General features: G+C 41.0%; 1 protein-coding gene across 2 annotated transcripts; it reads left to right on the top strand.

The window, feature by feature from the left end:
- Positions 1-365: 365 nt before the first annotated feature.
- Positions 366-10778, top strand: LOC112079289 (guanylate-binding protein 1-like). 2 transcript variants are annotated; one of them, XM_070442276.1, is made up of 8 exons: positions 366-487; positions 646-755; positions 1089-1285; positions 5681-5950; positions 6046-6326; positions 6660-6872; positions 7039-7141; positions 10192-10778. In XM_070442276.1, exons 1-8 carry the CDS (start codon positions 407-409, stop codon positions 10620-10622), a joined length of 1686 nt encoding a protein of 561 aa, XP_070298377.1. In that variant the 5' UTR covers positions 366-406; the 3' UTR covers positions 10623-10778. The 2 variants fall into 2 exon arrangements, with proteins under 2 accessions (XP_070298377.1, XP_024001047.1); XM_024145279.2 differs by having other exon boundaries at positions 368-487; positions 5681-5923.
- The last annotated feature ends 962 nt before the right edge of the window (positions 10779-11740 follow it).

Genomic DNA, 11740 nt, shown 5'->3' with positions numbered 1-11740 from the left:
AGGTATATTTAAGCAGTACAGCCTGAGAGAGTGAGGTATATTTTAAGCAGTACAGCCTGAGAGAGTGAGGTATATTTAAAGCAGTAGAGGCTGAGAGAAGTGAGGTATATTAGTTCTTTATAGTGTAGAGTGAGGTTTTTTAGATTAAGTTTTTCTTAATTCTTTAGTGAATTATTTATTTTTATTTTCCCCCCCCCCCTAGTGCGGACCAGAACTACTGCAGACCAGAAATGGCTAGCTACGCCTTAGACCAGAGTTAGATAGCTCTGGTCTGCATTAGTTCTGGTCCAGCTCTGTAACAGTGTTATAGGCTGGTGTAATATTTATACTGTAAATGTCCTCAATCTCTGTTCATTTAGGTTTTGCCCTTGGAGCCACCATCCAGTCCAAGACTAAAGGCATCTGGATGTGGTGTGTCCCTCATCCTAAAAAAAAAGACCACACCCTGGTGCTGCTGGATACAGAGGGGCTGGGTGACGTGGAGAAGGTGGGAGGTCAAAGTTCAATCTCTTTACAATCCACATTAAAGATTCACATTCCTTCATTTACCAACAAAGCACAGTGAACACATATCTGCACACTCATCATTTAAATGAGATGATTACTTAGTCAGAGATCCAATACATGTCGTCATACTTGTTTCAGGGGGATTCTGAGAATGATGCCTGGATCTTCTCCCTGGCTGTTCTGTTAAGCAGTACTCTGGTCTACAACAGTCGAGGGACCATCGACAATGATGCTGTGGAGAAGCTTCAGTATCCTTTTGGGTCAACATTTGGCTCCATTCTGTTGCATCTTGTGGAATGAATCTGTTGTCTTTGATGTGATAGTTTGTTAGTCTTTTGACAGTCATCTCAGATTGATTCTTAGATTTAGTGTGCTTTAAAGAGCTGATGTTGACTTAAAGCAATGTCTGTGACTTTCAAACGAATTATGTTACTGTGTCAGTTGAATCTTAAACTGAAAATTCTTATTTTTTGTTTGTTTGTTTTTCACCTCCCTGAAATTCAAGCCCCTGTACACAAACTGTGCATGAAATTGACATGAGCTTTGGGAACTCCTGTATCAATCCTCAACCGGTCCTATAGATATGTGAACGAGCTGACAGAGATGATCAAGGTGAAGTCTTCCACTGACGATGAGGAGGAAGGAGAGGGCACCCATTTTATGCAGTTCTTTCCTGATTTTGTGTGGACCGTCAGAGATTTCACTCTGAAGCTTGAGATCGACGGCAGAGAAATCACTGCAGACCAGTATCTGGAGAATTCCCTGCAACTCAAGAAAGGTGATTTTGATTATTATAAACCAGGTAGTTTGAGACCTAGATGATGATTGACTTAAACAGCATTCCAGCTGTGTGTATATCAGACAATATACCACGGTATGATGCAAAGCGTAGCGTTATGACTAGAACTACTGTTCCCTGAAAGAGTACAACATACTATGGGGAGTCGCACTCTCGCGACTTCGGTTGAAGGATCTACAATCATGCCTGACATGACCAATGAAATCCGCTCCTTGCTGTAAGCCCCACCTCCCACAGATGATAAGCGTGAGGCTCTGATTAATTCCTGCAATTATTATTATAATTTGTATTTTATTTGAACCAATCCACCTCTTCAGATGAAAAATATCTTTGTTGTTTTCTTGTACAGCTTTCTGCTACATATATATACATTTTACATAATGTTACAGGGGTGGCAGGTAGTCTAGTGGTTAGAGCGTTGGGCCTGTAACCGAAAGGTTGCTGGATCGAATCCTCGAGCTGACAAAATAAAAATCTGACGTTCTACCACTGAACAAGGAAGTTAACCCACTGTTCCCCGCTAGACCATCATTATAAATAAGAATTTGCTCTTAACTGACTCGCCTAGTTAAATAAAGGTTAAAAAAATTCAATCTGTTTACCAATCTTGAGGAATCCATTTGAGATATCCAAACTGGAAGTGAGCGTGCTGGGAAAAGTGAAGGCTGTGAGGATCACAAGAGGTGGGCTTGTTTAGATTTGTTGTGCTTCTGCGGATCAGAAGAAACGTTTGGCGTCTCACCCGATTTGATAAGTTTAAAGTGTTGTGTGTGTCTCTTAGGAACAGGGCCCCCCTCAAGGGGGTTATATCTGGCGTCTCATGGGAAGTGGATGTTGAAGAGATGAAAAATATTCCTGGAGTGACTGATGCACGTCGGATGAATCATGTGGTGAATAAAGAAAAAGTATAAAACATTACCTTTTAGTAAGTCGACTTCGGCACAACATACTGTGGGGAAATATAATCACGGCCAAGACGACCCCAATGGACGCTAAATGGAACGGCCCAGAGCAGACCACCCAGACCTGACACCGCCAGATGCGTCAGTCTGGGTATTGTGCTCGCTGTGCGCTGCCTAGTGACTTTCCACTGTCCCAGCTTTAAGCATGCTGTGGGAGTAGTGATAAAACCTCAACAGTCTGTGGTGATGCTACAGCCCAAATATCTCCTACAGTCAACCCATTAAAGACGCTGCCAGACCCTGGTGGAGTGGGCGCGAACACCACTAGTTAACCCTTTCTCCTTGCTGCTACGTGCCAAGGTGATAGCCTACACAATCCAGTGGGACAGGCGCTGTTTGGAGAGCATCCTGCCACAACATGGATTAGCAAAACAGACAAAAAGTTGGTCTCATCACCGGATTTCCCAGGTCCATTCAATATATGTGCATAAAGCTCACACTGGACACGGGGCATGTAACCTCTGTTGCTCTTCAGAAGCAAAGGCAGGAAGTGAAAAGGGAAATAGCTCAAAACGAAGGACCTGTAGAACAGAGCCATGACCTTTGGGGCAAATGTCTATGGGGGAGTGGCGCCCTCTTGTGGATAGAGACCCAACTTCTCACTCTAACCCTGGAGAGATTGATATAGCTCCTGAACCCCGTTGACACCGTGGAACATGGGGTAACAAAGGGGGGAACATCAAACATGGACAAGCTTCCAACATACGTAGTGCTTCTATGTAACTGTAAAGCCAGCGTGAAGCCCCTTTATGGGCAAAAAGGGCTCTGGCAAGCTAGGATAGCGAGCATCTTTAACTGCAACCCAGTCCGTTTATAAAAAAAACAATATGCTTCTCACAACTCGGTCGCCATTGGCAATTCCAAGCTTCCTCAAGAACACTACATGTCTTTAAGGGAGTTTGTACGTAGTATGTTGCAATGCGCACACAGTCTGGTTTCACCGAGGGCTGCCTGAGCATGCTCCAAACCCGAGACACTACACACATACCTCACTCTCTCAGGCCTTATTGCTGAAATATACCTCACTCTCTAAGGCCTTATTATAGAAATATACCTCACTCTCTCAGGCTGTATTACTTAAATATACCTCACTCTCTCAGGCTGTATTACATAAATATACCTCACTCTCTCAGGCTATATTACATAAATATACCTCACTCTCGTAGGCTGTATTACATAAATATACTTCACTCTCTAAGTCCTTATTACTTAAATATACCTCTCTCTCAGGCCTTATTATTTAAATATACCTCACTCTCTCAGGCCTGTCGTGGCAATTTCCTGTATTACCAAATGAGGAGAGTTACAAACCACACACCAGTCAGAGTTATACTTAAACTTCCTCTTTAATTATATGAGCTTCACCATAGCCCCTTGACTCTCAGATCAATTCAGTGTCTATAATGAATTCTGAGTCCCTACAAAAGAATACCAAGATCTTTTATAGCCTTTTATAGTCGGCATGACAAACCACAGATCTTAGGAACAGTTCACAAAGAAAGACTTACTTGAGAGAGGAGTATCCCATAGCCAGATATCATTATCTATAAATTATTGTTCAGTTTGGTCTCTAAGACGAGGTTCTAATCTCGTTCCTGGTACTTCATAGTACCAAAACATTACCTCATCCAAGGCATAACTCAATTGTCAACTCTAGATACTCCCATCTCAAGTACACCCCACTTCTGGACAAGCTCACTATCTCAAGATAAGTGCAACATCAGAGGGGACATACAATGGTTCCAGACACTGCCATACTCCACCCCCCAATGGGAAAAGAAGGGAGTGCCTGGTGTATTGACATTGTGGAGCCAAGAGATAATTGGTTCCCCCTTAATCACACCATCCCTTCACAAGTATCTCACATTAGCATATTATGTAAATAAAACATATTATTTATCTATGTTACCCAACTAATTCTGATTCATCCTCCACAGGCCTTATCGCTTAAATATACCTCACTCTCTCAGGCCTTATTGCTTAAATAAACCACACGTGGTGGTTTGAGACCTGAATGAGGATTGGCTGACAGCCATGGTATATTAGACCGTATACCACGGGTATGACAAAACATGTATTTTTACTGCTCTAATTACGTTGGTAAACAGATTATAATAGCAATAAGGCACCTCAGGGTTTGTGGTATATGGCCAATATACCACGGCTAAGGGCTGAGACCAGGCACTCCGCGTTGCGTCTTGCTTAAGAACAGCACTTAGCCGTGCTATATTTGCCACATACCACACCCCCTCGGGCTTTATTGCTTAAATATATGACATTCTCTCAGGCCTTGTTACTTAAATATACCTCACTCTCTCAGGCCTTATTGCTTAAAAATACCTCTAATATTTTCAAATTACAGTATAATCATGATCAATCAGCAATAGACCTAAAACGTGTTGTTTTTATCCATCTCGGTTTGAGTCCTACAATCACACCGGCGTGATTTATTACCTTCAACCCCTTTTGAACATTGTGTTTTTGAGCTACATACAATGAGAATTTCTATCGGACAAATTCACGTATGTTTATTTCCTTTTTGAACCATTTGAACCACCTTCCGTTTAAGAAATGTTTTTCAACAGAATCGGGGGAATGAATACACCTCTGATCACACGCAAACACATACAAACAGCATGATCATTTTGTTCATTGTATAATTCCTTCTCACATCTACGCACTCTCCTCCTCTCACCTTTTCCTTTCGCTTGTGGACTTCAGTGTACAACACATCAGCTGTCTGTGACCAGAAGAWAAATACCTTAACAAACCAAACCTTCATATCATAACCACTAACCGCTACACACAGCCTAGATCATTGTCACCATATTAGCTWACYTCATAGCTAGACAACWTAGCTACTAGAACTAATGCATTAGTAAACCAGCTACAATCARCCAGTACAGTGTACAGTCAGCAAGCAGTTTAYCAGTTACACCTGCAGGCCCAGGTGGCAATTAATTCTCAAAACCAAAGTTTACCTTGGACGAGTTCCAGTGTTGGATAGCCATGGAAGGCTAGCTAACATAGCATCCCTCACTGTTTTAGCCTTATGTTTGAGTAGGATAATCTAGCTAGTTGCATTTGAAAGTTTAAAAAATGCAACTAAATATTGCTCTCTCTCTCTTCTGCGTCTCCTTCATTTTTAAAGAAATTAATTAGTTAAAAACTGTTGATCTATTGTCTCTATCTTTTTGTCCCTTACTCACCAAATGTTATACACAGTAGTGCTAGCTATCTGRAGCTTATGCTTTCAGTACTAGATTAATTCTCTGATCCTTTGATTGGGTTGACAACATGTCAGTTCATGCTGTAAGAGCTCTGATAGGTTGGAGGAGAAAGGAGATATTATTGGGACGTACCAAGATCTGCTTGTACTATAAAAACTAGTAATGCCAATGTTATCTTTCAGGTACTAGTAAAAAGATCAATGACTACAACCTCCCGCGAGAGTGCATCCGGAACTTCTTCCCCTCACGCAAGTGTTTTGTGTTCCCCTCCCCTACAACTCCTGACAACATGKAACGACTGGACTCCATGGACGAGGCTGAGCTTTCTGAAAGCTTCAGAGAGGTCGCAGATACTTTCTGCTGCCTCATTTTCCAGGAGAGCCGTACGAAGACTGTTATAGGGGGACACACATTGACTGGAGAGAGTGAGTCAGATATCTACCTACAGGACAGTGTGAAAATGGATAAATATATTGATAAATTGAATTTTATTGTACCACTAAATATTTAGTGCCACATATTTTTCCTCCCACCTATCTGATTGCAGTGCTGGGGCACTTGGTCACCACCTATGTGGAGACCATAGCCAAAGGCATTGTACCCTGTCTGGAGAATGCTGTGTTGGCCATGGCTAAAACTGAGAACCAGGCTGCTGTAGATGAGGGCCTGGCGGTGTACCAGAAGGGAATGGAGGATGTGAAGGCCTTATTCCCGGTGGACAATGATCAGCTGTCAGAGAACCAGCTTCGCTCAGAGGACCAGGCCACACAGGTGTTCATGAAGCGATCCTTCAAAGACGAAAATGGGGAATTCTTGAAAGCTCTTGCGGTATGGATCATCATTCTAGATCTGTGCCTGGTACATGATTGATTATCTTATGCAACAAAATGATAATCAACAGTAACAGTAACACCAGTGACACCAGGTGGAATTTGGCCAATCAGTGCAATTCCTCAATCAATTAACTTCTAGAAACAAAAGAACACTACCGTGAAAATCAGTGCTCAGATTAGATTTTTAATCTTGGATTAAAAATTACACTATATTGAATAAAAGTCTAATATAGATATGGAGCCAATATGTAACCCTTTATCACTGTAGGAACATGGCATACCGGGACTCACATACCTGAATCTGAAAATTCCCCAATAAATCTTTCAGGAGGCCATTAGTAACCACTCCGCCGACCTTATCAAACAAAACAAGGATGCCTCCGAGAAGAAGTGCAAGGCCCTTCTGGAGAATCTGTCTGCTCCGATGGATCAGGGGATGAAGGAGGGGACGTACGCCACACCAGGAGGCTATGAGCTTTACTGCAATCACCATGAAAACATAGTGGCACAGTACCGGGCCGAGCCTAACAAAGGAGTCAGTGTAAGAGCTAGAACCCAAACAACATCAACAACGTAGTGTATTAGAGAATCAAAAACATCCATCATTAGTCAATAATGACCAATTAAACATTTCAACTAATTTCAGTCACCTGGTTACGGTTTGAATGAAAATCAATGCAACAACCTATAAGGCGTGTTTTCTGCAGGCTGAGGAGGTTCTGGAGCAGTTCCTGAAGGGAAAGAGTGCAGAGTCCAACTCCATCCTGCGAGCTGACAAAAGACTGACTGAAAATGAGAAAAAATTAAAAGGTAAGCCACACCTCCATCTTTTTTACTTCCAATTATAAAATAATAATCAACTGTTGTAGGTTAATGTTCAGAAGATGCAAACAAGACTGGTGGCCCCGCCCTAATGCCAGGCCCCGCCCAAAAAGACAACTTTAAGTATTATGGAGTAAAAAGTATTATTGGTGGCCAACTAGAACATATAAATTATGAAAGATTTCACAAATAAGATTTTTGCTAGTATCTGCTATTTTGAATGGTATTATTTTATTTCCAGTGCCTTCAGAAAGTATTCCCACCCTTTGACTTTTTCAAACACAGATTCAACCACAAAGACCAGGGAGGTTTTCAAATGCCTCGCAAAGAAATTCACCTATTGGTAGATGGGTAAAAAGAATAAAAGCAGACGCTGAATATCCCTTTGGCCATGGTAAAGTTCTTAATTATACTTTGGATGGAATTCACCCAGTCTTTACAAAGATACAGGCATCCTTAACTCAGTTGCCGTAAAGGAAGGAAACCGCTCAGGGATTTCACCACTAGGCCAATGGTGACATTAAAACAGTTACAGAGTGTAATGGCTGTGATAGAAGAAAACAAAGGATGGATCAAAAACATTGTAGTTACTTCTCAATACTAACCTAATTGACAGAGTGAAAAGATGGAAACCTGTACAGAACAAAAAATATTCGTAAACATCCATCCTGTTTGCAACGAGGCACTAAAGTAATACTGCAAATAATGTGGCAAAGAAATGTACTTTTTGTCATGAAAACAAAGTGTTTGGGGCAAATCTAATACAACACATTTCTGAGTACCACTCCACATGTTCAAGCATAGTGGTGACTGCATCATGTTACGGGTATGCTTGTAATCGTTAAGAACTTGAGTTTTTCAGGATAAACAATAAATGGAATGGAGCTAAGCACAGGTAAAATCCTAGGGGAAAACCTTGTTCGGCTTTCCACCTTTCAGCAGGAGAATAACCTGAAACGCAAGGCCAAATCTACGCTGGAATTTCTTACAAAGAAGACAGTTACAGTTTTGGCCGTGTTGGAGTTTGGACTTATCTGCTAAAATCTATGGCAAGACTGGAAATGGTTGTCTAGCAATGTTCAACAACACAACCACTTTGAAGAATTTTGAAAATAATAATGGGCAAATATTGTACAATCCAGGTGTGGAAAGCTCTTAGAGACTTACCCAAAAAGACTCACAGATGTAATCGCTGCCAAAAGTGATTCTGTTTTTGTAACGTCCTGACCAGAGTTCTTATGTGTTTTGCTTGTTTAGTGTTGGTCAGGACGTGAGCTGGGTGGGAATTCTATGTTGTTTGTCTGTTTCTGTGTCCAGCCTAATATGGTTCTCAATCAGAGGCAGCTGTCAATCGTTGTCCCTGATTGAGAATCATATAGAGGAGGCTTGTTTTGTGTTGGGATTTTGTGGGTGATTGTTTCCTGTCTCTGTGTTTGTGTTCTGCACCAGATAGGACTGTTTCGGTTTTCACATTTCTTGTTTTGTTGTTGTATAGTGTTCACGTATTCGTCTCTTTGTTTATTAAATATGTTGAACACTAGCCGCGCTGCATTTTGGTCCTCTCCTTCACCAATGGAAGAAAACCGTTACAGTTTTGACTCAGGGGTGAGAATACTTACGTAAATTAGACATGTTTGTATTACATTTATTTTTAAAGTTTAAAACATGTTGTCATTGTAGGGTATTGTGTGTAGATGGGTGAGAGAAAAAAATATTTAATCCACAACAAAATGTGGAATAAGTCGAGGGGTATGAATACTTCCTGAATGCACTGTATACCAGTCTGGTACCCGACTAACTAGCCCCGTAGGGATATCCAAATTGAACCCAAATTTACCACGGGCATTACGATCGGGTTGCGTGCAGCTGCACTCTGAATTGATGATTACCTGAGTGCTGCCATCAGGGGGCATGTGGGCAGGATTGATACAAACCCAACCTTCATTTACGTTGTGATGCAGTCACGACCACAAAAATCTGTTTTGGGCGAGACTGACTTCATGACCAAAATTATCCTATTTACACTTTTTAGTACATTTTAATAGTAGAATAAATGTTGGACTCATCGATGACACATAGGCTGTTAACTCAATGAGAAGTCCGTTTTTTACAGGCAGTTGCTCTTTAAAAGTACAAGGGGAATAGACCAGGCCCGAGCTAGGAACCAGCCCACCACTGCAAAGCACTGAATAATCGCCCCTCTTCAAACTTCAGACATTCAAGATGTGCTGGTGAGGGTAATTTAGAGTGGTGATAAAGTTGAATTACAAAATAACTCAAAATGTGGTTGACTGGTCCAGCAACGATCATCTCACCCATTTGTTCTTTGATTAATTCTAAAAAGTACAAAAAAGTCTATATAAAACAATTATTTTATAAAATATTGAATTTGGCCTTTACTACTATAGCCTCTAGAAACACATTAAATAGCAAAAAAGAAGGTCAAAAATGAAATCATAAGGAATAAGGTTTTGAAATATCTTTCCTAAATCTAGGAGATATAACAAAGCTCAGTGGGAAAAACTAATATATTTTTTTGGGGACAAATATTTTACTTTTCTTTGTTTGCAAAAAGCTACCTCCTTTTTTAAACCGGTACTGGGTTACCTTCAGATAAGTCCCGTGACACTTGTGGTCGTGGAGCATCGTGTTGGTGAGAGTCTCCCCTTTCTATGGTCATATTAGTTTGTAGGTCAAACCGTTCGGATGCTACAGATGTTTTCATGAGAAGATCGATTTTCAGGATGTCTCCTGGTTCGACAAACAGCGCAGTAGATCTGCCTCTTTCCACCGCAGATGCGGAATGGCGACATAAATGGATGTGGTGGATTGAGGCTCAGCCCAATGCAAAATAAATAAATAAATAAATAAATCTCTAGCTTAAAACGGTAAGATTTTAATGGGTATATTTTATGTTACTTAGATTGACGTACCGTTGCGCCAATAGACTCTAGAGGGTTTTAATGTGTATGAATCTGTATGGGAAAATGAGTTGTCCAGTTTTCCTACTTATTTATCTCTCTCCTTGGCTCTTCCAGCTGAGAAGATGAAAACAGCTGAGCTGGAGCAAGAGAAGGCAGCATTCAAGGCGCAACAGGCAGAGATGGAGTGTAATATTGAGAACAATCGCATTAGCCAGGAGAAGTACTTGAAGGAGATGAAAGAGAAGATGGAGGAGGAGAAGAAGCAACAGCAGCAGGAGTTCAACAGGACCCTGGACCGCAGGATGCAGGAGCAGAAAGATCTCATGGAGAAGGGCCATAAGGAGAAGGCTGAGCTAATGAGACAAGAGATCGAGGAGAATAAGAACAGGGATGAATTGAAAAGGGACACCAATAATACCATGTCTCAGAATGTTCTGCTGGAATTATTCAAGTATCAGGCTGAGGGACAGAATAAACAGATGGAAATGTTAATGAATGTGCTCATTAGTAGACCTGTTCCTCAGGAGTCCTGTAAACTCATGTGATCCACTCCACTTTGAACCGTTGAATGCCTATGAAAAGCCAACTGATATTGAATACAGTTTTTGATAATTTTTTTACTTGACCTTACTGTTTCCTATTGTGATCCACTCCACCTTGAATTCCTGACTATGAAAAGTAAACTGATATTGAGTCTTGAAGCGTTGAAGTGTTTGTCTTCTATAGCCATCATTGTTTTTATCTGATCCTGCTGGTTATCTATGAAAGCTGATGTAACAAGGGCTTTATAAAAACCATTTGATTGATTGACCTCTTGTGAACCCTCCAAACCCTAAACAGTCCACACACAGATCGTGAGTATCTTTCAGATAAATGCTATAAACACATGACTGGGATCCTGATCTCGACCCCGAATCCGGCTCAGTTATCGTCGTCCTTGTCGTTTTCTTGCACCAGCAAATTGAAGAATAACTAATTGATTGTGATTAGAAAATGTATAAGAATAAGTACAAACTTCAGCACACAACATCCAGGGAGTAAGCACTCTGCCAATAAAGGAAAGGTTAGTTTGAGCAACATAAGACCATCTCGCTTTCTAATTGTTTGATTTAGTAGCGTGAATCATTCCTGTGCACACCAAAGAGAAGAGGGAATAATTGAAGGAATGAATCAGAGTTTATGGTAGCAATAAGGCACCTCAGGGGTTTGTTATATATGGCCAATATACCACGGCTAAGGGTTGTATCCAGGGACTCCGCGTTGCGTCGTAAATTAGAACAGCCCTTAGCCGTGGTATATTGGCCATATACCACACTCTCTCATGCATTATTAAATATACCTCACTCTCTCATGCATTATTGCTTAAATATACCTTACTCTCTCAGGCCTTATTGCTTAAATATACCTCACTCTCTCAGGCCTTATTGCTTAAATATACCTCACTCTCTCAGGCCTTACTGCTTAAATATACCTCACTCTCTCAGGCTGTACTGCTTAAATATACCTCACTCTCTCAGGCTGTACTGCTTAAATATACCTCACTCTCTCAGGCCTTATTGCTTAAATATACCTCTCAGGCCTTATTGCTTAAATATACCTCTCAGGCCTTATTGCTTAAATATACCTCACTCTCTCATGCATTATTGCTTAAATATACCTCACT

Source organism: Salvelinus sp. IW2-2015, unplaced genomic scaffold, assembly GCF_002910315.2.
Source record: "Salvelinus sp. IW2-2015 unplaced genomic scaffold, ASM291031v2 Un_scaffold7528, whole genome shotgun sequence".
NCBI lineage: Eukaryota > Metazoa > Chordata > Actinopteri > Salmoniformes > Salmonidae > Salvelinus > Salvelinus sp. IW2-2015.
The sequence above is the reverse complement of the archived record's forward strand: the minus strand, read 5'-3'. Positions and strand labels throughout refer to the sequence as shown.